This window comes from Diabrotica undecimpunctata, chromosome 4, assembly GCF_040954645.1.
Source record: "Diabrotica undecimpunctata isolate CICGRU chromosome 4, icDiaUnde3, whole genome shotgun sequence".
Lineage (NCBI taxonomy): Eukaryota > Metazoa > Arthropoda > Insecta > Coleoptera > Chrysomelidae > Diabrotica > Diabrotica undecimpunctata.
Genome location: NC_092806.1, coordinates 118,142,703 through 118,170,300, shown reverse-complemented (window position 1 = coordinate 118,170,300; position 27,598 = coordinate 118,142,703). Strand labels below are relative to the sequence as shown.

Here is a 27,598-nt window from a genome sequence, read left to right as displayed (position 1 = left end):
AAAAATATTTAATTAAAATTTGTTAAAAGTGTCGTCCAAAAATTATAGATTCATTAAGTTTTTGATCTAGCTCAGATCATCCTCAGTGCCTTCTTTTGGTACTTGTATCTAACACTTAAATTGCACTGGAGATATCAATGTATGGAACAATCAAAGGAAAGGATAAATTCAAATACCTGGGGTTTATAATCACGAAAAAGGCAACAACAGAGGAAGAAATTACACAAAGATTAGGACAAACAAGAACAGCAATCCGACAACTTAACTCAGTATGGTGGGATAGACACCTAAATATGAAGACAAAAACGCAGATTTATAAAACATTAGTGCGAAGTATTATGACATATGGGGCTGAAAATTGGATCATAAACAAGAAAACCAGCAGTAAGATAGTAGCAACAGAGATGGAATGCCTGCGAAGATGCTGCAGAGTAACAAGAATGGATAGGAGAAGTAATGACGAAATAAAGCAAAGAACATCAATAGAAACAGACATATTAACATATATAGAACAAAAAAGACTAAAGTGGTATGGACATGTAAGAAGAACTAGCGACAGCAGATGGATAAAGAAAATAACCGAATGGAGCCCCATAGGAAGGAGGAAAAGAGGACAACCCCGAAAATCCTGGAGGAACGAAGTAGACGACGCCATGAGTAAGAGAGGCCTAAACGATGGAGAATGGAACAACAGAGAGAGATGGAAACGGTTGAGCGAGGGAAGGCAGTGAATACTGTAGAATCCCTAAATATATATATATATATATATATATATATATATATATATATATATATATATATATATATATATATATATATATATAATATATATATATATATATATATATATATATATCAATGTATGGTTTATATATTTAAATTTAAATTATAATGCGACCCTAGGTCGATGACAATGTGACTCTGTGTCGTTTTAACTGACAAGAACCACGTGTTCAAGTCGGGCAAGGAAGCATGTTGCTCTTTAAGTATTAACATTTACAACCATTTGTCAATTTAAATTTAAATATGTAAACCATATATTGATGTCTCCACTGTAATTTTAGTGTTAGTTACAAGTACCAAAAGAAAGCACTGAGGATGATCTTAGCTAGATCGAAAACGTTAAGCATCTATAATTTTTGGACGACAGTTTTAACAAGTTTTATTTAAATATTTTTATACCAATATACAAGTTTTTTACTTCTATATAAGTTTAATAAATATTGAATCGGATCGTAGTATAATAACTCCCTATATGGGCAGGAATGCCTTAAGAAAATCTTCTAATAGAACGGTTATATGTATAAATAGAAATGGAGGATATGTGGACGTGTAAGAGTAAATTAAAGATAATAATTATTTATTTGCACTTAAAATGGAAGTGGGCGGGGCATGTTGCCAGATTAAAAGATGGAAGGTGGACGAAGAAAATTCTGGAACGGAGACCTAGACACGATGCTTATCGTAATCGAGGACGTCCTCCAACAAGGTGGTCAGATGACATCAAGCGCATTCAGCACAACTGGATTCAGGGTGCTCGAGATAGAATACATTGGAATTATTTACGGGACAGCAGTGGACTCAAAACGGCTGATGATGATTACATTAACAAAAATTAAAAACTTTAAATTATAAAATAGACATTGGACAGTTAGGTAACATCATATTGTAATATATTCTAATGTTTCTTCTATTGTTATTTTTTTGCATTTTGAGTAATTTTTACTTGTTTTATCTTATTATATAACGAACGTGCTTAAGGCCTTCCTTAAATCATAACATGCAATATTTTGATGTCAGTTTTTATTTGTGAAATCTTTTAATTTCTGTAAGTCGTTACCCTAATATTACAAGGTTCTATGTAACATTTTTTACTAAATTAAGTTTTCAATATTACAAAGTTCTATGTGACTAGCACTACATCACAATTTGTATGGAAATTAGTTTGCTCACATACAACTCTGGTAATATTAAAAAAACCAAGGGTGTATGTACAAAATTATGCTTTATATGAATAGCAAAGTTCTATGGTAAACATAGAACTTTGGAATTTAAAACTTGATTAAAATCTAAAATGATAAATCCATGTAAAATATTACATGGTTCTATGTTGTAACATACAACCTTGTTATTGTATTTTTTGTAAAAGTGAGGTTATGTTCCTGTATTTATAATACAAATCGCAAGCGTTTTCGAGAGTGTTATTTGTGTCTAGAATTAAAAAAAATGAGTAATTTAAGTGATCACTATGTCCAAGACTCTGATGATGATGAGGATTACGTATTACCAGTTCAAAAATCATCGAAGATGAAAGAATGCAGGTAAGATTTTTCTATATCTTATATTGTGAGGTTAGGTTTTTATTTTTTATTTCTTTTTTTACAAAAAGTTCTTTGTTTCAGACTTAAAATTCGTGGACGTGTTATTAATATTCCCGTGTCAAGAAGTAGCAGCGAAAGTGATGACGAAACTAACTCAGAAACGGATTCAAGCAGGTAGGCATGATTTGCTAAACAAAAAAAATTAAACAACGTAACATTTTATTAATTTCTTTTTATAATTTAGCTTGTTGTTACTATTTAAAAACTAATTTGTTTTAAAAAAGCTCCTAGTTCGTCTTCCACCTCAATCATTCACACTCCAAAGAATAAAAAGGCCCCAATCATAGTTGTTAGCAATATTAAGATTAAAAATGCATCTAACTCTGGTTCTGGTGACTTGCAGTCTAACTTAAATAGGTAATATTTTTGACAATTATTTTGTTTAACTAAATCGCGAAAACATTTTTTTTTTATTTTTATTTTAGAAATGTACCTAGCAGTTCTACAACTTTAGTTCCAGAATTCACCAAGAAAATCCCGTCTTCAGAAGATAACAAAATTAAGATTCTAGAACCAGACCATTCTGATTTCGATGATACAAATAATATTGGACATATTTCCGAAGAAATTGTACTAGAAGAAGCAACTCATAATATAATAAAAGATAAAAAGATATTTACTAGAAAACGACAGAAAAACACTTCTGAATGGACATGTAACAAAAGAAAATCTTTATTTGATCAAGGTCTAGAGTATATTTCTTCTCGAAAAAGGTAGTACCTGCTAGAAAGATTAGGAATAAAAAAGATTGTGTACAAAAGTGCAGAATGAAGTGCTCGCGTAAAATTAGCGACGAACAAAGGAAGGAAATTTTTAAAAACTATTATTTACTCTCAGCCATCGAAAAGAAAAACTATATTTTGCATACCACAGAAGCTGAGACTCCTTGGAGACGAAGAAAATGCAAAAATCCAGAAAATTCGAGAAAAAGCAAAAGTTTTAGGTTTTATTTTGAGATAAATAATCAAAAGTTCCAAGTTTGCAAGGCTTTTTACACTGGGACTTTATGCATAAGCCAGAAACCAATTTATACGGTGCACAACAATAAAACTTCCACCAAAACCTTACCCGAAAGTTAACAAGGCAAACATCAAAAACGGGTAACATCACTCGAAGATAGTAACTTGGTCAAGGAGCACATTAACATGATTCCAAGAGTGGAATCCCATTACTGTCGCAAAAAAACTAATAAAGAGTATTTAGAAAGCGGATTAAGTATCAAAAAATTGTATAAGCTTTATTTGGATTTTGCTGGAGAATGCAAAAAAAATCCAGTTTCTTTTGCTATCTACAGAAAAATATTTTGCAACTATTTTAATATAGCTTTTCACAAACCAAGAAAAGATAGATGTGATACCTGCGAAGAAATAAAATTAAGAAAAATGGAGAAGAGACAAGACGAAGAATCACAACGAAGATATACTGATCATTTGAAAGAGAAAGAGTATATGAGAGAAGAAAAACAAAGAGATAAAGAAAGCGGAATACCTTTATTATGTTTTGATCTGGAAAATGTTTTGACATGTCCAAAAGCAGACATAAAAAATTTCTTTTATAAGAGCAAATTAAATGTGTACAATATGACCGGTCACCTTTCGGTTGGGAAAAAGGTGTATTGTGCCGTGTGGACAGAAGCTTTACATGGAAGAAAGGGAAATGACATTGCAAGCGCAGTTTATAAAATAGTAGGAAAAGTGTTGGAGGACCATCCAGAGTTTACAAAAATCATTTTGTGGAGCGATAGCTGCGTTCCACAGAATCGAAACAGTCTTATGAGTTATGCTCTCAGTAACCTAATTCAAAAACATCAGAATGTTCAAAATATTTCCATGAAATTTTCTGTTCCAGGACATGCTTGTATTCAAGAGGTCGATGCAATCCACAGTGCAATTGAAAGAACGTTGAATAAAGTAGAATATTATTCTCCTATATCACTTCTGCGTTACCTTTTAAAAGTAAACCGACAAAATCCATATACAATAATTCAAATGAAACAAGAACATTTTATAGATTTTCAGTCTTTTTCCAGCCAACTGAACTACAACGCTGTACCATTTTCAAAAGTAGTAGCATTAGAATTTTCTAAATCTTTTTTTGAACTGAAGTATAAAGATACTTTTGATTCAACCAAAGAGCTAAAAACTGTAAATTTACATCAAAGAAAATTACGAAAAGGTCATGTTAAAACCGAAACAGAACCACTCATTCCGCTTCAATTAAAAAAATGTGATAAGGCTGTTGTACTTCCCCCAAATAAGATAGATGCCCTAAAATCTATGTTCAAGTATATCCCTGAAGTTGATAAGGAATACTACGAGTGTATTTTCCTCCAAAAATAAGATTTAATTTGTTTTTTTTTGTAGTTAACAAAGTTCTATGTTAATTTTTTAGATAAGTAAAATTTTCTTGCTATATCAAGGTTCTATGTTTTTTTTTCAAATACCTTTTCTTCTAATACAAAAACCAATTTTTTGTTAATTTTTTCTTTAAATCACCTTTAATACATATGTACATTTTTAATTTAAATTCAAATTTAAAATATATAAAACAATTTGATTTTTATGAAAGCTCATTTTTTTAAATCGATTTTTCTCAAATTAGCAATATTGTTACATACAACCTTGTAATATTAGGGTAACGAAGTGTTATTAAATCTATTGGTACGTCAGTTGTTTGTAATGTTAAAATTGTTTTTTACAGTGTATTCCTGAGGAAACAATTAAATAAATGGCAAAATATTGAGTTTTTAGAAAAACAAAGTTTTATTATACACCACATACCTGATATTTCCTATATATTTATGAATTGTTTTTGGTCGAAATAATCACTTTTAATATATCTATATCTATCTATATATCCCATTGTTTTTTATTTTGTTTGGTATTTTTGTTATCCCTATTGATCTGTTTAAACGACAGAAATTTGTTATGTAAATTAATTCATTTTTCAACAATGGAACAAATGCAAAATACTTCACCTTCCATCTCAGGGTCGGTTTTGTAAAAAACCATAAACAAAAAAATTAGAATGAAAAATATGTTTTATACCACACAAAGTACAAGATTTTAAAAATATAATGTTTATGTTTAACTAAGAATACTATATTTCTAGTATTTCTTTTTTCATCATTCTTAAAAAGTCGTCTAGGTTTACTTCTCCATCGCCATCTCTATCAGCTTCATCAATCATTTCGAGTATTTCTTCGTCTGTTAAGTTTTCATCGAGTTCCATTACTACCTTTTTTAAATCGTCAACTGTTATAAAGCCTTTACCGTTTTCATCAAACAACCTGAAAAAAAAATCAAAAAAAGAACGTTTTGGAAATTAAAAAAGAAAAGAAAAAGAAATGGAAAGCAAAGAAAAATGTAGTACCATAAATAGTCCTTTATTTAAATCAAGCCAACAGCCAGGAGTAACTTAAGTGTCGATCTTACTTTGTGGTAAACTTTGTAATTTGATTGGACACATAAATTAACTGAAGCGTCAGTCCCTTTTTTGGATCTGGTATAGTCCAGTCCGCTTGTCACTTAACCTTGCGTGGCGAGCTACCCCAAATTTTAATTGTTTTAACCTTTAGGGGCGGTCAATATTAGTCCCAATGTAAATTTAAAATCGCGGCTGAATTCCACCGTTACGTTAGCCGCCATCTTAAATTTAAAAGGAGAACCATGTTTGCTTAACATCTCAGCCATTTTCAAATTTTAAACAAAAATGGTAAAAATTGAAATTGTTGCAAATGCAATTTCCAACAATTTCTTTTTAGCAAATTTTTTGTGCGGTTGATATTTTCCAAGTTAAGGGGAAAAATAGTGAAAGGAGAGAGTTATCTTATTTATTCTTTACTTTACGACATGAATGTGCCTAAACAAAAATGGAGAGAATTATATTTTATACAATTTTGATCTCTTTCATTTCTTTGCTAAACTCAACATTTAGGGTCGTAGGTTCGTGATTTGCTGCTATGTCTTCCTACTGATCTGTCAGCGTCCAGAGTTCATTAAACGATTGGGTCTCGTTAGGCTTGTCATAGGCGTAGGACCTTAAATGTTGATTGTAGCACAAAAAATTAAAGAAATCAAAATTGTATAAAACATAATTCTCTCCTTTTTTATTTGGTAATAATAAACGAGATAATTCAATAATTATACCAACTCACTATTTCTCCCTTAACTTGGAAAATATCGACCGCACGAGAAAATTTGAAAAGAAGGAATTGTGAGAAATCGCAATTGCAACAATTTAAGTCCTTACTACGCTCGCGCCTCTACCGCTTACGTCCGACCTTAAATATGATTTCAGCCAAAAAATGAAAGGCATCAAAATTGTATAAAATATAATTTTCTTCATTTTTTATGTATATTTATGTCGTAAAGTTAATAATGAACTAAAAAATTCAATAATTATGCTTCCCCCTCCCCCCTTCTATTGTTTTCCCACTTAACTCAGAAAATATCGATCGCACGAAAAAATTTGTACCAAAGAAATTGTAGAAAATCGCAGTTTTAACAATTTTAGACCCTACTGTTTTTGCCGAAAAGTTGAAAATGGCGAAGATATTGGGCAAAAACGGTTCTCCTTTAACTTGAAGATGATTCTGGGATTAATAGGTTCTTTCAAATTCTAACTTTGCTTTGTCTCACTGTCAGTAATTATGCTATTGGAGTATTATTTAACAAAAAGGAAGTAAAGTAAAGTAAGTATAAAATTATGCATTCCTCAATTATCATAAAGATTAGTTTAATTAGAGTAAAGAGTTGGATTCCAAATTAAATATTAGAGTAAATAAGAGTAACAAAAAAATAACATTTACTTAAAAGCTTTTATCATATCTTCTCTTGTATCATTTTCATACATTTTTGTAGCTAAGAGGTATAAAAAGTCATCAAATGATATTTTTCCAGTCCCTGCTTTGTCAATATCAGCTACCATCTTCCGTATTTCTTCTTTTCCTGGTTCAAAACCAAGTGCTCGTATAGCTACCTTAAGATCTTTTATATCAATTTTACCAACCCCTATAACAACAATATATTTGAGAATTACTAAGAATATAGTTAGAATTACTTAAGAGGGAAACAAATATCATAGTAATACTACTAAATAATATAAAAGACTGCTAATTTGTTTGGGAATCACTTAATTACACTACATTAACTGCTGTACACTGCAGTAATTGGTAACTACAGTAAACACGAAGTAACAAACGATAATTGTCAAAGACTTATTGGTTTTGTCATGGAGAAAAACATGGTGGTGAGAAGTACACAACTAAAACGAAAAGAGATATACAAAGGTACGTGGGTCTCCCCAGATGGAAGGACGGTGAATCAAATAGATCATGTTATGATTGAAAGTAAATATACGAATATCGTTCAGAAGGTAAGAAGTATGAGAGAAGCTGAAATCGACTCGGACCATTACCTCGTTACAGTCACATGTGGGAGGAGGCTGAAAGAAAAAGAGAAATCGAATAATAAAATGAAGAGAAAGTACACTATTGAAAAAGGAAGTAGAAATAAAAAATAAATATGAAGAAGAAATAAATAAAATTCTACAACAATGTGACCAAAATTTACAGACAGATCAAGTCTGGGAACAAATTAAATCTGCCGTAGGAGAAGCTAGCGAGAAAATAGTCAAGTGCGACTCCAAGAGAAGTACAAACAAAGATTGGTTTGACGAAGAGTGTCAGGCGATAGCAAAGGAAAAGAATAAGATCAAACAACAAATATTAACAGATAATAGAGAGTGTAAAAAACAAGAATACCACAATGAGTTGAAATTAAAAGAGATATAAGAGAAGTTTAAAAACAAAGAGGTAAGGTCGTTCTATCTTTCTTTCTTTCTTCCCTTCCTTTTACCCTATCAGGGTGTCGGATTTGGGCTAGCTGGTACCAGTTTCCAATAGTTAAAAACAACTTTTGAATGCTTTATCCCAGCGATTTCTTTGAAATTTGCTCCGAGAAAGTTACCTCGGTAGATCTTATGAAATTGGAAATTGCTTGCTCCTGGTTGCGTAGCAACACTTGGATAAATTTCTTACAGAAACTACGTAACCTACCACAATGTATGAGACTTCAGCTTTATGGTCACACAAAACCCTTTTACAACAGACTTCCTCGATGTGTCAAATACGGCAAGGGTCATCTTTCTAAAAATTGTATGAAAGATAGACAAACCCCAGCAACTTGCACACTATGTAAAGTAAGTCATTCCGCAAATTACACGGGCTTCAACGTCTACAAGGGGCTTCAAAAACGCAAATGTCTAGCCCTAAGAAAAAAAAACGCTTGCCAACAGTCAACAACAATTACGACAACCAAATTTAACATACACGCAGGTAACTCAAAGAATACCAGCATGTCAACATCCCACAACACAAAACTTGCATATTCAAACTACGCAGATTCAGCTAAATAATTAAAATGATATTTACACAGGTATAAATAAACTAGAAAACATTATTACTAGACTTGCAGATAGATTAGACGATTTATCAAGCCGCCTGACGAATCCAGATATATTTAAATGGCTATTATACTTAAACTGACAATATGGAATAACTGACAATAATATGGCTCAACACAGCACAGAGTTAAAAACCTTTTAATTGCAAATAAAATTGATATAATGCACTTTACAGGTAAAAATTACTAAAAAATGGCAAACTATAAATTATATACTACAAATCATCCTGATGATACTTCACCCGGAGTTTCCGCTATAATTATCAAAACTCTGAATACAAATTAAAGAGTAGCGGTGATAAGACACAACCCTGTCTCACTCCTCGTCGGATTTGTATGTCTTCGGATGTTGTGTGCTCTATTTCAATTGTTGCCGTTTGGTGCCAGTATAGTTCTGAGATAATTCGCAAGTCTTGTTCGTCAACTCCAGTTGTTCTCAGAATTTCGATCATCTTTTGATGGTTAACGCAGTCAAATGCTTTTCGATAGTCAATAAAACATGCATATACATCTACATTTATGTCTCTGCATCGTTGCGTTAACAAATTTAAAGCAAAAAGAGCCTCTCGTGTTCCCAATCCGTTTCGAAATCCGAATTGAGTCTCACTCATCTGGAACTCGCACTTCTTGTAAATTCGTGTATGGATAATTCTAAGAAAAGTTTTAAGGACATGAGACATCAAGCTTAATATTCGATAATCATCGCATTGTGAGGAATTCGATTTTTTTGGAAATGCTACGAATGTTGATTTTAGCCAGTCTGTTGGTATTTTACCTGTGTCATATATCTTATTGAATAGTGCTGATATTAAATCTAGGCTTTTACTTTCGTTATCTGCAATTAGTTTAAGTATTTCGACATTGATATTGTCTGGACCGGTGGCTTTTCCATCTTTCTGAAATTTTACTGCATGAATCACTTCTTCTTTGGTTATTTATGGGCCCTTTTCATTTATTCGATTATCTGTGGATGGTGGAGAACAAGGTCTATCGTCGTCAAAAAGAGTTTGTATGTATTCTTTCTATCTCTCTAGTTTGTCTTCTGTACCCATAATTATTTCGTTATTATCATTTTTTAATATTGTTGCTTGTCTCTTTTTGTGCCTACCTGTCATTTCTTTTACTTTTTTATGAATATTGTATTTTTCCTGAAGTTGTTCGATTTCTAGGCATTTTGTTGACATCCAGTTTTCTTTCGCCTCCCTGCACTTTTTTCTAATGATTTTGTTGATTCGCTTGTATTCTATTGGGCTTGTTTTATGTTTTCGTCTTACGTCCGTGAGGTCCATGATCTCTTGCGTTATCCATTCTTGTTTTTTGTTGTGTTTTATGAACCCGATGTCTTTTTTTGTATCTTTGTTATTTTTGTTTTTAGAGCAGTCCATGTTACTTCAATGTCTGTCTGTACCAAGTTTTCAATCGTTTTTATTTCTTCCTCAAGCTTGATACTTATTTCTTTTTTCTGTTCAGGGTTCTTCAGTTGTGAGATGTCTAGTTTTTTCGTCACTGTTTTCTTTTTGACTTTGAGAAATCTTTTTAATCTAAAATCCATTACAACTGGATTGTGATCGCTATGTATATCAGCTCCAGGGTATGTTTTAGTAGATTGTATGTACTTCTTAAAGGTGTTATTGAGCAAAATGAAGTCAATTTGATTTCTAACAATTCTGTCTTTTCTGTCTGCAGGTGATTTCCATGTGTATAGCGTTCTGGGATGTTGTTTGAAGAAGGTATTGGCAATTAACAGATTGTTTTCTACGCAGAATTGTGCAAGTCTATCTCCTCTATTATTTCTGGTACCTAGACCGTATGCTCCTATATGGTCTCCTTCAGCACCACGACCAATTTTAGCGTTAAAGTCACCCATGATCATCGTTATCTCACCTCTCATGATCTCATTATTTCATCTATGTTGTTATAAAATTTCTCGATTTCTTCGTCTGACTTGGCACTTGTTGGAGCATAGACCTGAATAATATTTAGTTTTCTGTGAGTTGTTTGTAATTTCAACTCTACTCTATCATTCATATCATTTAGAGGCATGAAGTCTATGACTGATTGAGCAATTTTGTTCGACACTAATATAGCAGTTCCATATTGATGTTCTGGGTCGGTTCCACCTGAATAGTATATGTATCCATGTTTTGTTTTTTGTATTCCTGATCCAGGCCATCTTACTTCACTCATCCCCAAGATGTCTATTTTCAGTCTTACCATCTCGGCTTCAGTGTGCAATCATGATGAATTTTAATTCTAGTAATGGTGGAAGCATATGATTTGGAAGAAAAGGTTAGATGAAGAATGCTATTGGGCATTAGTTATTCTTTTATATAAAGTTTTCCATATATATACAAACACTAAATTTATAGATAGGTAAATGGATAAATGTTTGACTATAATAGTTAAATAACTTTTACATTGAAGTGGAAATAATAGTATAATTGCGACATGTCGAATAGTATATGTCGTATTTATTTAATTAAAAATTAAATCAAAAAATACAAATGGATTGCAGTATGTAGTTGATTTTTTTGTTCAGGACGAACTTTTTGTGTCTTATCAGACCATCTTCAGTGAACTTTGCGTAGTACTTGTTATATAACCTCATTACCGAGCAGAGGGTAGTTTTAACTGTAATATTAAATAGTTAAAGTATTAAAATAAAGTATTAAATATAAATCTGCGCCCTATACAGAGATATATTCTCCCACTTGCATAGAAATTTTTATGTTTTCACCACCGTATAAATTCCTCTACCCGATCCTTTGGGAGTGTCATTAAGTAAAAAATCGAAACGTAAAAATAAACATATTTTCAACACTAACTGTGGTTGATAGCATTCAAGGTAGTAAAGAAAACCGTTTAAGAAAACAGTTAAAATGTAATCTCAAGTACAAATCTAACTATATGTTTATTCAATGATTGCGAAGTAAGTAATATAATAACTGTTTTCTTATTTTCATTAAAAAATTGTTCAAATATCCGTTAAAATATATTATGATTGCCATTCGTAAATATTTATAAAATAAAAAATATGTTTTCAAAAAATATTTAATCATAACTTTGTAAATAGAGACCATAAAAGCAAGTTAATATCTTAATAACACACCAAGAGAAACAGACAACAGAAGAAGAGTAAACTATAGAAAATTTAAGATATTTTAAATTTGTCAAATTAAAATTTAAAAAAGCAATGTACAGCATAATGACGTAACAACGATGGATCTTCTTAGTTCTTGTAAGTTGCTTGCTATTAGAAAGGTATTATCAGCGTACCTGATGTTTTCTATGCTGATTCTGTTAATCTTGATTCCACCTTGAACCGCGTCTTCTCTGGATATAGAATTCGAATGCAGATTAAATAATAGCTGTGGTAAGCCGCAACCCTGTCGCACTCCTCGTCGGATTCGTATACATTCGGATGCTGTGTGCTGTATTTCAATTGTTACCGTTTGGTGCCAATATAGTTCTGAGATAATTCGTAAGTCGTGTTCGTCAATTCCAGGTGTTTTCAGAATTTTCTATCATCTTTTGATGGTTAACGCAGTCAAATGCTTTTAAATAATCAATACAACATGCATATACATCCAAATTCATGTCTACGCATCGTTGTGTTTCCACATTTAATGCAAAAAGAGCTTCTCGTGTTCCCAATTCGTCTCGAAATCAGAATTGAGTGTCACTCATCTGGAACTCACTTCTTCTTCTTCTTAGCCTTCTGTCGTCCATGTTTGGCCTCTCCCAACTCCTTCCATCGGTCTCTATCCTGAGCAACATATTTCCAATTTGTTCCGGCTATTCTTTTAATATCATCAACCCATCTCATCTGTGGTCTTCCTCTTGGTCGTTTACTTTCGTAAGGTCTCCAATGTTGTATTATACTATTCCAACGTTAGTCTTTTTGTCTGCAAGTGTGGCCCGCGAAGCTCCATTTAAGTTTGGCAATTGTTGTTGCTATGTCCTCGACTTTTGTTTTGGATCTTACCCAGTCGTTTCTATTTTTATCTGATAGTCGTATACCTAACATTGCTCTTTCCATTGTTCTTTCTGTTGTGGCTAGTTTATTCATGTTTGCCTTGGTTAGGGTCCAGGTTTGACATCCATATGTCATGATAGGAAGGATACATTGGTTGAACACTTTGCTCCTCAAGTATTGGGGTATTTTGCGGTTCTTAAGTATCCAACAAGTTTTCCAAATCCTGCCCATGCGAGTCTTCCTCTTCTAGTAATTTCCGCACTTTGGTTCTCTTTGTCAAGTCTCAAGATTTGGCATAGGTAGATATATTCCTGGATTTGTTCTATCTCACTGCCATTTATAGTTATACGTCTGGGGTCATCTGTGTTTGTTATTATTTTTGTTTTTTTCATATTTATTTTTAGACCGACGTATTGGGAGCTGGCTACTAGTTCCCCCATCATAATTTGCAGTTCCTCGAATGTGCTCGCTATAATCACTACGTCGTCAGCGAATCTGAGGTGGTTTAACTTGTTGCCATTAACGTTAATGCCATAGTTTGACCAATTTGTAGTTTTGAAGACGTCTTCTAGGGCTAGGTTGAAAAGCTCTGGCGATATTACGTCTCCTTGTCTCACTCCTCTCTTAATGGGGATGGGATTTGTATTTTCGTCTAGTTGTACGATCATAGTTGCATTTTCATATATATTATGTATTATTTGCCTATATCTCGAATCTATTCTACAATTATTAATAGCTTGATCTATTGCCCACATCTCGATACTATCAAACGCCTTTTCATAGTCGACGAAGGCAAGAAATAGTTGGTATTCATTTGCCTTCTCTATCAATGTTCTCATTGTCAGCAGATGGTCTGATGTACTATATCCTTTGCGGAAGCCAGTCTGTTCAACCGGTTGATAATTGTCCATTTTGTAGGTTAACCGGTTGTTAATAATTCTCATAAATAGTTTGCATACTTGACTGAGCAACGATATAGGTCTATAATTCTGTAGATCACAATTGTCCCCTTTTTGTGTAAGAGTATTACTAGACTCTCGTTCCAGTCTTTAGGGATCTTGCTATTATGGAGACATCTATTAAATAGCTCTGTTAGTACAGGGATTGTTAATGTCTTTTTTTTCAAGAGCTCGGCAATTATACCGTCGTGTCCTGGAACTTTATTATTTTTTAGCTCTTTTAAAGCTCTTTCTATTTCGAATCCCTTTATATTTGGTAGTACTTCTGATCCCACGTTTTTTATTTTTCTTTTGATGTTCTCCTTTGTTGTTTCATTAGGCTGACCTTGCGAGCTATACAAGGATGTGTAGAAGTCTTCGACAATATTTGTTATTTTATATTTGTCCTTCTCTACCTTATTGTTGGCGTCTTTAATTTTGATGATTTTTTGAACTCACAGTGCGAGTCTTAGACATTTTAAGCCTCTGTTGTTTTCAATGACTTACTCTATTAAGTTCTCGTTCCATTTTTTCATGTCGCGTTTTAGTTCTTTTCTAATTGTTTTATTAAGTTCTCTGTATGGCGTTTGTTTTGCTCTAGTAGTTATCTTCTTTCCGTCATTGGAACTCACACTCCTTATAAATTCGTATATGGATGATTCTGAGAAAAGTATTAAAGACATGAGACATTAAGCTTACTTAATATTCGATAATCATCACATTATGGGGAATAAAATTTTATGGTAAAGTTACAAATGTGGATTTTAGCCAGTTTAATGGTATTTTACCTGTGTGATATATCTTATTCAATAGTGCTGTTATCAAGTCTAGACTTTTACTTTCGTTGTCTGCAATTAATTTAAATACTTCGACATTAACTATGTCTGGACCGGTGACTTTTGCGTTTTTCTGAGCTTTTGCTGTATGATTAACTTCTCTTTTGGTTAGTTCTGGACTAACCAAAGAGGATACAAGTTTTGAGACAGAACCTGACGTATTCAAAAATAAAGAAGACAGTATTTATGGATAGAAAAAGTCATAAAGCCGTTGGTCTAGATAACATACCATTTGAACTGATTTGGGTTCTAGATGACATTGAAGTGGATATAATACATCAAATTTGTCAAAGAGACAGGTAAATTGTCTGAAGATTGCCCAAAATCACTATATATTCTCATAGACAAAAAGGGAACGAAAGATTTACTAAGTAGCAGTTATCGCACAATTGCTCTTACTGCGTACTGCAGCAAGATACTATTACATATAATTCCTGTGTCTTCTTGGAGGTAGGAGCTTGGGTAGAATATAACGGGATTGGAATCTTGTTTGAATAAATATTTGATTTATAAAATGTTTGTACGTCGACTTTGATATAACGTGTCTGTACATATTTTGAGAACTCTCGTTGCAGAGATGGGCGATGTCGTTTCTTTTTTCAATTAAGACATTAAAAATGATCATGGACATGAAGTAAATAACCGATTTTATGTCCGAGGTGAGTTCGAAGAACAGATTTTGTCTGAGAGGATTATAGGTACTCAGGTTTAGGCAAAGACAACATTTAGATTTTAATTATTTGGGGCACTTCTTTATTGAAATATCTTTACTGACTTACCTTGGTGATCAAAAAGGTCGAAAGCTTGTTTAAGATCGTCTTTTTGAGACGAACTTAAAATAAACTTTGGTGGTAATTTTTTTCTAGTAGTTTCTTTATCTACTGTAGTGGTTTGCTGAAATAAAGCCTAAAATAAAAATATTTGTTATTAGATATGATTTAAAAAGAAACGTACCATTAATAATTATTGTATTATAATCTAGCGCTATTATAAAAAGAGTCAATGAAATGCAAATGTATTTGACAAATGTGTCAGTCACTATAGAACCAAATTGTTAATATGGGCTCAATTAATAGTTAGCGCACTTTTTCCTTAGAATTTTTCGGTAGGTGGAATCCTTGTTTATTTTTTTTATTATAAATTATAAGACAGCACAATGGTACTAGATAGTCAGGCGGAATTAAAGGCACTGAAATCGAATCCGATTGACTCCAAGTTAGTTTGGAACTCTCTGCAGAATATGATTCGGATCAGAAAAAGTAACAAATTACGTTTAATCTGGTTGCCTGGGCATACTGGTGTTGAAATAAACGAAAAAGCGGACCTACTTGCCAGTGGAGGGGCAAAAGAAACATTTGAATGTCGTTGGTATAGAAAGAAGCACAAAGAAAAGAACGATATTGACCTAGGCGGAACGCATGAAACGAATAATCTGCGAATTATCGTAGGTCTACTAATAAGTGTCGCCTCAAGTGACACATAAAGAAAATCAGACTGATCGAAAGTGCAAATTGCAGATTCTGCCAGGCTAAAGACGAGAAATCCCAGCATTGGATAGAATAAGGCTTAATATATTTGAGCATGTGTGTGTATTTGGGTTTATAGAGAAGAAACGTTAGCTTTAAAATCGTTTACTCTTCTTATTTATTATATTGCTCATTTCTCTATGTGTTGGATTTGTAAAGTCATATTTTCTTTTTTTTTATTATTTAGAAATTACAGCTGTATCCACCATAAATATTATTGGTGGCGACTACAGAATCACAAAATTACAATATACCATTACACATACAATAAATTACTTGTACTGTTAGGTATGTCAAATGCGACATGAAAATTGGTTAAACTAGGGCATAAAATTAATAATAAGTGGTTAATGGTAACTTATACATTACATGTTTCATATATAGTTGGATCTCTTTGAGACAATAAATGTGAATGAGTAAGTTTCGTGTATCCAATTTGTAATCTTGTTATGACCAATTATTCTCTTCTGTTTCTGGTTGAGGGTTCCCATGCTGTAACGTCATTTTTAATTTGCTTCAGTAATGTCTGAGAAGATTCATCATCATCATGGGCTTTTACAACTCTTCGTGAGTTTTTGCCGCGTTTAATATTACCTTCCATTGATTCCGATCCTGTGCTATTATTTCCCATGGCCTTACTTCCATCTTCTCCAGGTCTTCCCTGACTGCGTCTTTTCACCTTTTTCTAGGCCTTCTTGTCGATCTTCTACCATCTGGTCTTTCCCAAAACACATTGCTAATTAGTCTGTCGTCATCACTCCGTACCACGTGGCCTGCCCATCTTAATCTATTGGCTTTTATGTATCTTACGATGTTTCCTTTCCCGAAGAGAGTCTTTATTTCATTGTTGTATCTGCTCCTCCATTCATTTGTCACGCTGTCCCTGCAAGGGCCATATATAATTCGCAGGATTTTGCGTTCCCATATTAGCTTATTGATTTCTTTCTTTCTCAATGTCCATGTTTCACTTCCATATGTCACTGCTGGTCGTATTATGGTTTTGTACATTTGGATTTTGGCACGCCTTGAGAGAAGCTTTGACCTCATTAGATGTTGAATGGCAAAGAATGATTTATTCCCCTCCAGTATTCGTATTTCAACCTCCCGTTCTCCTGTGTTTTCACTGGTAATTGTTGCTCCTAAGTATTTGAATTCTTTGACCACCTCAAAATTATGATCGTTTATGGTAATGTTTTGTCTTATTCGCTGTCTTCCTTTTTTGATACGACCATGTATTTAGTTTTTTCTTCGTTTATTTTCAGGCCTACGCTTTGTGTTGCTTCTTCAAAGTTCGATACTATATCCTTAACTTCCAGTGTTGTCTGTGCTACTGTATCTACATCATCTGCCAATGCTAGAATAATCTTTGCTCCTCTGGCAGTTATGTCTGGTTTAACTCTGGTATAGATTTTTCGCATTGCATATTCCAATGCTAGGTTAAATAGTAATGGGGACAGCGGGTCTCCCTGTCTGAGTCCGGTGCTTATGCCGAAAGCTTTTGAAGTTTTGCCTCCTATTCTAATTTGTGCAAAGGAATTGTTGACACACATTTGCGCAATCATGGTCAGCTTCTTTGGTACGCCTAACTCCATCATTGCACTCCACAGTTTTAAGCGATCTATGGAATCATATGCTTGTTTGAAATCTATGAAGATCTGGTGTACTTCTTTATTATATTCCCAATACTTTTCTAGCATTTGTCTGATAGTAAATATTTGGTCGATTGTTGATCTTCCAGGCCTAAAGCCGCATTGGTAATCGCCAATAATTTCCTCTGTATATGGCAGTAATCGTTTTAGTACAACTGAAGCTAATATCTTATATGTAGTACCGATTAGTGAGATTCCCCTGTAGTTGCCACATGTATCCTTTCTGCCTTTTTTGTGTATTGGCACGATAATACAGCCACTCCATTCTTTTGGCATTATTTCTTGTTCCCAGGCTTCTTTCATTAATTGTTGTATTTTAGTTCTAAGTTCATGCCCTCCTTTTTTAATCAGTTCTGCATCAATATTGTCTAGTCCCGGGGATTTGTCATTTTTTAGGGTTTCTATCGCCGTGATAATTTCTTCCAGGCTTGGCGGGGGGACTTCTATCTCGGCCGTTTGGTACTCACAATTTGCTTTATTTCCATCCGCGTCTACCTGGACATTTAGAAGACTTTCAAAGTATTCAGCTCATCTTTCGATTATTTTATTTTCAGCTGTAATCATTTGCTCATTTTTATCTCTCACAAAGTTCAGTGTTCTTATATATGCACCTTTCTTATGTTGTCTTACTTCTTTGTAGAATTTTTTATTTTGCTTGCTTCTGTGTTCACGTTCTACTTTTTCAATTTGTTGTTGTAAATGTTGTCTCTTTTTTCTCCTTACTGTTCTTCTGGCTAAGGCTCTCTCTCTCTCTATTGTATTGTTCACGCTTTTCATCCATCGGGTTTGCTAGGTAGTCGATTCTTCTTTTGTTTGCTTCTTTTAAGGTATTCTCGCATTCTTCATCAAACCATTTATTTCTTTTTGCTTTTCTCTTCCGACCTATACACTTCTCTGCTGTTTCTGTAATGATCGTTTTAATGGAGTGCCATTTCTGGTCTATATTTTCTCTTTCATTTTCTTTCGTTTCCAACACCTGAAATCTGTTTCTCAATTCTAGTTGGTATTGTCTCTTTCCCTCTTCTTCTTCCAATTTAGACACATTCCATCTTTCGATCTTCATCTGTTTGTCTGTTGTTTGTGTTGAGATTCTAGTTCTGAGCTTGGCCTTTACTAGGAAATGGTCTGTATCGCTATCTGGTCCCCGTCTAGTTCTTACGTCTATTATACTACTGGAATGCCTCCCATCAATTAATACGTGATCAATTTGGTTCCTTGTTCTTCCATCATTTGATCTCCATGTTACCTTATATATGTTTTTCCTGGTAAATTGGGTGCTTTTGATAATCATGTTGCACCCTGCTGCAAACTCAATCAGCCTTGAACCATTGTCATTGGTAATGTCATGTAGACTCTGATTTCCAGCTACCGGCCTTATGTGTTTTTCTTTGCCTATTTTTGCGTTTAAGTCCCCTAATATTATTTTGATGTCATGTTTTGGGGCTTCCATGTATAATCGGGTTAGGGAGTCATAGAATTCTTGCTTCTCTTCCTCTGCTGCTTCTTCGGTTGGTGCATACACTGAGAATATCAATAGATTGAACCATTTGCCCTTTATTCTTATGCTACAGACTCTATCATTAATTGCTTTGAAATCTAGTATAGCAGATTTAATCCTTTTGCTTATTACAAAACCACACCCTCTTTCATGACGTGTTTCATGTCCAGACCATAACACTATTGACTTCTCCATTTGGATTGTCCCCGACCCAGTCCATCTGACTTCTTGGATTGCAGTCACATCGTATTGTAGTTCTTCCAGCTGTTTTATTGCTCTTGTGGAAATTCCAGGTCGATACCAACTTAGTAAAAGCTTTTTATATCACTCGCGGTATTTCGATACTCTTTCGATACCCCCTTTTTCTATATCGGCACATATAGCAATTTCACTTGCGCACTGGTCCGTTATTTCGTTGCCTGCAATGCCAATGCGGGATGGAATCAATATAAATCTGATACTTCTAGAATTTTCTTGAGCCTACATGAGTTCTAATTTTATCAGTTTCTTAAGGAGATCTTTGAGATAGATCTGTTTAAGAGTTTGAAGTACGCTTAGTAAGTAATTTAAGATAACAGAGTTAGGAATGTCATTAGAATTTATATGCATGATAGCTTTGAGCACTGCATAGACCTTAGCGAAAGACCTTAGAGAAAATCGTAAATTAGGGTGGGAGACGAAATTGATGTCGAGGGCTGAGAACCATAGGGTTCCAAACGACATTTACAAAAATTTTCAGGAAACGAATTTTGCTGTCAAATAAAACGGTCTTGACAAAATTATACTTTGCCAAATATGTTACATATTATTGTTTAAGGATTTGGTAATACAGTGATTCATAAAACAATGCTGTCGTTGTGGTATAAAATGCAAATTTCATGGTTTTTTCAAAATGTTACACTTGTACTTGGAACCTTATGGCACTGTAACCGCTGTACTTGGAACTTTGTGTCCTTAAATAAATTTGAAGTTTTAAAAACTTGTCATCATTGTAGACTTTATTGCTTTTGTAGCATTGACAACAATAATAGCCTATATAATGATATTGGAAGAATTTTGAAAAACATAGCAAAAAGAAAATTAACGAAGAGTAGAAAATTAACTTTTATTTATAAACTGTTTTGTTTCAGACCTCAAACATTTCATGTAATTCTGATCTTCTAGTGGTATCCATTTATGCGCAAACTCAATCTGCTCAAGCTTTATCGCAGTCAGGGATTTGGGTTTTGTGTTATCGGCCGGAGCTACTACAAAGTCAGCAGTGGAATTATTTATGGGAACCACTCTTTGTTTCTTCCTAATACTGCTGCTAAACATTGACTGTAGAAAATTCGACGTTGTGATCATTCAGCCTATACTGAACAATAAACATATCTCCTTGCCAAAACGTAGTTGACAAACTTAAGTGTAAGATATTTTATTATATTAGTATAATGACGATGTTTTTTTGAAGTTTTTAAAGTGTGTTGGTTTCATATTAATCCCACAGAATGGCATTCGTCTGTTAACTTTTAACAAAAGTCTAACAAGGCTAGTGGAGACCAAATATTCGTAACCTTCATAGCTTTTTCTATGCTAGAATTGATATTATTGACAACCTGTATGCACGAATAAACAGGTATGGAGTATTTCATAGTTACTATTTGGATATTAGGAAATTTGTTCAGGAAGTCAGAAATTGCTACTGAGATCAGGGAGTTCCTGTTCTGAGGATTACAACTATCACTTCATGTGATTATCTCATTTATTTCCGGATGTTTTAACCTACTTTCTCTAAAATTTGTCTTAGGGCACTAGACAAATCATTGCCTGATCTCCCACATAATGTTTCTGGCCATACTGCACAGTAAACTTCTGGATCAACAGAACTGTGAGCTGTCAGATTGTATACATTTAATTTCTGATTCGGAACTTGAGGTGAAACTATAGTCTACTAAGCAACAACTAGCATTATTCCTACAAAATATGTTCAAGTAAAGGATAGTTATACATACTATTTAATTTGTCTTTTTTTAAGGCAACAACTTGATTGTTTGGACCAAGAATATTATGTATGTTATTGACTCCTTCCCTTGGACTTGCTACACTTCTATCTAAAGCTTTAGAGGACTCTCCAGTCTCCGATGTTTAGCCTAAAAATTATTTGTCAGTCAAGACAGTAAGAAATCTACTTCAATAATATATTTTTGTTTATAAGCTTTGTTTTATTTGTTATAACAGTTCGCATAAACGTGTACCTGCCACCACATAAAGGATGTATTAAAATTGTTGGTAAATGTACCTTCTTTTTACTGGTACCTACTTCAGGAATAAGTACTCGTTGTTTCTCATCACAATTGGTATTCTCTGTGTCAGAATCACTAGAAATATGAACAGTAGCCAGTAACCGCCTAAAAAAGTAAGGTTATATTTTTTTCGAAATGTAAAATACAATGTTTAGTAGGTTACCATTTCTTTCCACTGCTATTTTCTGGTAAATATTCAGAACCGGAGCTACAATAATCCGCGCAAGATTCATTTTCGGACACAGAGGACATTGCAAAACAAGAAAAGGATAATTTTAAATGATAAAATTGGCCTTTAATTGGCCATTCTATACAGAATTCAAAGAAGAATAGATTTCTGTTAAAAAACACATTTTTGTACAAACTGTCGCTTGGACCTTACGGTTCTCAGCCCTCGATGTATGTATGTATATTGATAACAATGTTCGTAATGCTGACTGAGAATTACTTCTAGATTATTCTTGATCTCGGCGTGGTGATTAATATGTTTTTCAAATTGGGTTAGGTCACTATTTATATTTGGAGTATTAATTATCTAATGTGGGGGGCTTTAAATATTAGCCTTACTAGCTTATAGTAAGGCTTGTGTTTGGTACTATTGGTAAATAGATTTATATATTTATTAGTAAACGTATTAACAAATAAAGGTTTGTTTACATTTGAAGCTATTGACGTTGCGTATGATAGTGTTAAGGAAATTCGACGGTTATATAATGAAGGCTCCCCATTTTCACAATATAAACTTTCCTCGGATAACGTTAGGAATGCTCCAAGAGAGAGTCTTAGCGCTATGTTATGTAAAGAGATAGCTGTTTTAACATTATGGGGGAAGCAGAGGCATAATCAATTGATCCATAATCAATTTTTGATCTAATTAGAGTTCTTCTTTTTTTTCTTCTTCTTCTTGTGATACTCCTATCGGAGATTGGAAATCATCAAGGCTATCCTGACCTTGTTCACAGCTGACCTAAAGAGTTCATTAGTGGTACAGCCAAACTACTCTCTCAAATTACGCAATCATGACATTCTTCTACGGCCTGGACTCCGTTTTCCTTCTATTTTTCCTTGCATTATATTTTAAAGTAATGCGTATTTATGTCCTCTCATCAGGTGACTCAAATATTCGAGTTTTCTTCGTTTGATCGTTGACAAAATTTCTGGGTCTCTTCCTATCCTTCGCATTACTTCAAAGTTTGTGATTCTTTCAACCCAACTTATCTTCAGCATTCGACGGTAGCACCACATCTCGAAACTTTCAATAATTTTTATGTTGTTCTGTTTGAAAGTCCAGACCTCTACACCGTACAATAGCGTGTTAAATACGTAGCCCCTTGGCATTCTTAATCGTAGAGGGATGCTTATATCTCTGTTACAGAAGAATTTCCTCATCTTTATGAAGGTGGCCCTAGCAATTTCGATGTCTTTTTATTTCATTGTTTTGGTGTTTGGTGTCAGTTTCGTTTATTGAAGTCCCCAAGTATTTGTAACTTGAGTTCTGTAGATTGTTATCAGGGTAGAGCGATCACAGCCCCAGTATCTGTTTGACAATGTTTTTATTATAATAAGTTTCTTATTACAAATCAATACTCATTGCCTAATATGTTCTTTCCAAGTAAGTTGATTATCAAACCATGTGTGAATTTCACACATGATTTGAGGGATAGCGATGTGTTGAAAAACTTGAGATTGTGATTATTTGAGAAGTTCTTTTTTGAGAACACCATACCTATGGTTTTTGTAACCAAGAATTAAACTAGTATCGTGCGAGACCACTTTTCGAGTTTATGTAAAAGACTTTGGAAAACTGTTGAAGTTAAATTAATATCTTGGCCTTTTACACAAACAAGTCATCTGCATATAAATGTGCTTTTAAAAGTTTTTTGAGGTTTTTTATTATGTCATTAATGGCGATTAAGAAAAGTGTAGGGCTAATAATTGAGCCTTGGGGGATCCCATTTTCTTTCTCCTGTTTTACGGAATAGTACCTAGTTGTTAACTCTTGCACAAAATGATCTATTTTCTAGAAAGGTCTTAATAAAATGAGGGCAATTTCTACGAATATTCCATGACTGTAACTAAATGCGTTTCTTAAGTCAAAAAATACTGCAATACAATGTTGTTTTATTGCCAGAGATTTATGAATATCATTTTTCCAGGTCAAATGTGTTGTATATACCGAATTGGTTTTTTCCAAAACCATTTTGTTCGTTTATAAGAAAGTTCGAATCTTCTAGATACCAAGTTAGCCTTGAGTTGATAATTATTTCTAGTAGCTTGCCCATTGCACAAGTTGGGCTTATCGGTCTATAGGAATCGGGGTCTAGACGAGATTTTTGGCTTTTGAGAAATGGGAAAATGATGGATTTTGACCAAACAGATGGGTACTGGTGTCGTTGCGAGATGAAGTTAAATAATTGAGACGTGTAATTTCAAGCAGACGTGGGTAGGTGTTTTAAGAAAATAGTTGGAATATCGTCCGGCCCAAGACTTGTTTCTTTTAGATCGTTGAGTGAGTTGTTAAGTTCTTGTAACGTGAGAGGAGCATTTAATGGAATGTTATAGTTTTCGAGAGACCGGTTAGACCTTTCGGCCTCTAGTTTATTTTCCAAAAATACAGAGTCGAAATTTTCATTGGAAGACATTTCTCTGTAGTTTTTGGCTAATATGTTAATAATTTCAAGTTGAGACGTGACAATTTGATTACTTTTTTTAAGACTAGATATTGAGAGTGACTCTTTTATGCCAGAAATTTTGCGAATTTTCTTTCAAACTTCTCTTACAGGAGTGGATCTGTTAATGCTAGGTACATATTGAGCCCAGCTGAATTTTTTTGTTTGATTTATTAAAAGTTGAGCTCTAGCCTTCATTTTTTTGTACCTAATTATATTTTCGAACGTTTTATGCTTCTTAAATCTCTAAGAAGCTGTTTTGCTAGCACGTACTGCTTCATTACACTCCAAATTCCACCAAGGCACAGAGGGCACAGATGACACTATTAAAAGCACCTAAAGAATTATTTATATTATCATTTAGTATGACATTCTCCACAGCCTTATCTATATAATTTTTAAAATCGATCCACTTTAAAGCAGAATTTATATTCCATTTGGGCAAGAAAGATATTGGGCAAGGCTAACCTGAGAGATTCTCAATGGTAAAAGGGTGATGATCACTACCATAAGTATACTCAAGAAAAGTCCAAGAGAGACTTGGAGCTAGACCTGGATCACATAAGCTTAAATCTATCACGGGGGATTCTCCAGTGCAGATGTTAAATCTTGTAGGTGACCCATCATTTAGGAAACTTAATTGAAGATCCCGCATGACCGTTTCTAGAAGTTTTCCTCTGTGATCAGTACGCTAAGAACCCCAAATAAAGTTATGACCATTAAAATCACCTACGATGATTGGAGGAGAGGCTATTTGTTCGATAAGGCTTTTAAGATCTTCATATGTAACTGAGGAGCTAGATGGAAGGTAAATGTTATATATAAAAATTGAAACGCAGCGGTAATCTTTATAAGTACAGCTTTAATGTTACTACTAACAGAATAGCATTTGCAGCCAAAGATTTTTTGACATTTTTCACAACTCCAAGTGTAAAGTAATTATTGTCATGTACTCTGTATTTTCTAAAAATTTGTAAAATATTTGGAATTATAGTTTTTTGGGGATTTGTTTCTTCTTCCTCTTCTTCAGGTGCAATCTCCGCTACGGAGGTTGGCAATCATCATAGCTATTTTAATTTTTGAGGCAGTAGCTCTAAATAGTTGTTTTGAGCTGCATCCAAACCATTCTCTCAGGTTCTTGATCCATAAAATTCGTCTTCTTCCGATGCTTCTTCTGTCATGTTTTGTTTCTTGCTGACTTGTTGATTCTTGATCTTGTTGATTTGTTTCTTGCAGACATATTATTTCGGTAGATAATTCAGAAATAAGTTTTAGTTAAGTTGGAAGTCGATGGAAAAATTCATCTATATTCCATTGCAATAGATGAGTATATTGTTTAAGTAATAGTTTAGTGAATTATGCTATATACGGAAATATAAATTTCCGGGCTAACCTAAGATGACTCGCCTTCGGATTCAGAGATGTCCTTACCCAAGTGTCGAAGGATTTTCTTTCTTAAGGAGGTGATATAACGTTTGGTTGATCTATCTTTTAATTGTGGATGGACTTTAGTTAGCATTAGGACTAATCCCAATAGGTCAGAAGTAAACTCTTGAATTATGTTAGAAGGATCTTGCATACCGATAACATTGCTTAGAAGTAGATTCAGTTGGTCAAAATTGAGAACCAATGTGGATGAATGACTTTGGATAAAATTTTTGGCAGTCTCAAGGCCATATGACTTTGTTGATCTTATGAATGTATGCTCCTCGTTGCTTTTAACCTTCTTGACTTTAGGTTTGAATAAAGGTACCGCAAATGGTTTTTCTGTAGGACTTGTTTCTGGAGACGTAAGAACATCATTGATACTACGTTCCGGTTGAAGATCGATATTAATTACTTTTACTTTGCAGCTTTCCATGGTGTTAACTTCTCCTTGACCATTATCTATGTTATAGAAAAAAGAATAGATGCCTTTGAGATGTATATATACAGACGAATGTTGAGGATTCCATGGATACAAAGAGTTACTAATGTTGAGGTACTTCGTCGCATGTGTAAACAAAAAGAATTACTAAGAATAATCAAAGAGAGGAAAATGCAATACTTGGGTCATGTGCTGAGAGGCGAAAGATATGATATTCAAGTTATACTGGAAGGAAAAGTACAGGGCAAAAGATCAGTAGGAAGACGCCAGAACTTGTGGCTGAAAGACCTGAGGAGATGGTTCGACCGCTCATCCGCAGAGATCTTTCGCGCAGCAGTTTCCAAAACTACAATTGCCATTTGGATCGCCAACCTTCGAAAGGAGACGGCGCAATGAGAAGAAGATTATCTATGTTAAGATTGCTCAGATTATTTGCTTATTTTTCTTCGATGGAAATTTGTTTGTTTGATATTAATGTAGCTGAAGGTTGAGGCATGATTTCAACGGAGGAAGAAGTAGTAGGTTGAATGATATTTGAATCAATTAAACTTGTTGTTGATTTCAGTTTATCGAGACAAATGTGACAGGGAGTCCATTTTAAGTAAATACCAATACCAACAGTCCAACAGACTGTTTGGTATTGTTGGACATACGTTTGAGAAAACAATACGTTCCGCTGGTGAAAGTTGTCTTGTAGCTTGTACAATATTGTTCTGGATTTTTATTTGTCCCTGGTTTTGTATGAATTCGTCTTCTTACAGTCGCGTATTTTCTAAATCGCTAAAGACAATTGCTCAGCTGAACTCACAGCTGAGAATTAAGTTCCTAAAATGTTATGTGTATCCTGTATTACTCTATGGATGTGAAACCTGGATTATGAAGGTTAACATGATGAACAAATTAAAACCCTTCGAGATGTGGTTATATCGTAGAATACTTAGAATATCATGGGTTCAACCCATTTCAAACAGAGAAGTCTTGACCAGAGTAGGTCAAGGTGAAGGCGACTTAATAGAGATGATAAAAAAGAGAAAACTCGAATATCGTGGGCATATAATGAGAGGAAGCAGATACAGGATAATGCAGTTGTTACTCAACGGAAAGATCGACGGAAAAAGAGGAATTGCTAGGAAGAAATACTCATGGTTCCGAAACCTTCGTCAATGGACTGGCTTATCGGCAGATGAATTATTACATGCCGCGCAAGATCGAGAACGATATCGGCAAATCGTCATGGAAACTAACCACGCCTAAAATTTGAGCATGGTACTCAAAGAGGAAGAAGTGATGTTCAGTAAAATTTTGTCTGTTGTGCATAGAAAAATTAACCTGGTTTAATTTATTTACGGTAACCATAGACATAATATGCACTATTTTATTCGTACTTTTAGTTGAAGAATAGATTAAATTATTTCAAATTGACTAAATTATTAATCTCTAAAAATTGAAATTACAGTTCTTTCGTAGCTTGTCACAAATTTCTCAATTCGAGTCTATGCTAGGTACCCT

At 33.8% G+C, this 27,598-nt stretch overlaps 2 protein-coding genes across 3 annotated transcripts in view; both read right to left on the bottom strand.

The window, feature by feature from the left end:
• Nucleotides 1-5,178, bottom strand: part of LOC140439917 (uncharacterized) — a 44,074-nt gene extending 38,896 nt beyond the window's left edge. Inside the window, exon 1 of the mRNA XM_072530090.1 lies at nucleotides 5,162-5,178. The gene's annotated coding sequence lies outside the window, so the exon portion shown is untranslated. The remainder of the gene's footprint in view (nucleotides 1-5,161) is intronic.
• Nucleotides 5,179-5,431: 253 nt separating this feature from the next.
• LOC140438363 (centrin-1-like) lies at nucleotides 5,432-15,630 on the bottom strand. Of its 2 annotated transcripts, none has more exons than XM_072528038.1 (4): nucleotides 15,550-15,630; nucleotides 15,375-15,489; nucleotides 7,192-7,393; nucleotides 5,432-5,670 (listed from the first exon to the last, which is right to left on the bottom strand). In XM_072528038.1, exons 1-4 carry the CDS (start codon nucleotides 15,550-15,552, stop codon nucleotides 5,481-5,483), a joined length of 510 nt encoding a protein of 169 aa, XP_072384139.1. In that variant the 5' UTR covers nucleotides 15,553-15,630; the 3' UTR covers nucleotides 5,432-5,480. The 2 variants fall into 2 exon arrangements, with proteins under 2 accessions (XP_072384139.1, XP_072384138.1); XM_072528037.1 differs by having other exon boundaries at nucleotides 15,375-15,501; nucleotides 15,550-15,590.
• Nucleotides 15,631-27,598: the final 11,968 nt, after the last annotated feature.

Bases quoted from the DNA above. Each gene is read 5' to 3' on its own strand.
- LOC140438363 (XM_072528037.1), bottom strand. The intron at 7,394-15,374 runs GTAAGTCAGTAA...TTGTTGTTATAG, and splicing joins CGACCTTTTTGATCACCAAG to GGGTTGGTAAAATTGATATA. The intron at 5,671-7,191 runs GTAAATGTTATT...TTTTTTTTTCAG, and splicing joins GATATGATAAAAGCTTTTAA to GTTGTTTGATGAAAACGGTA.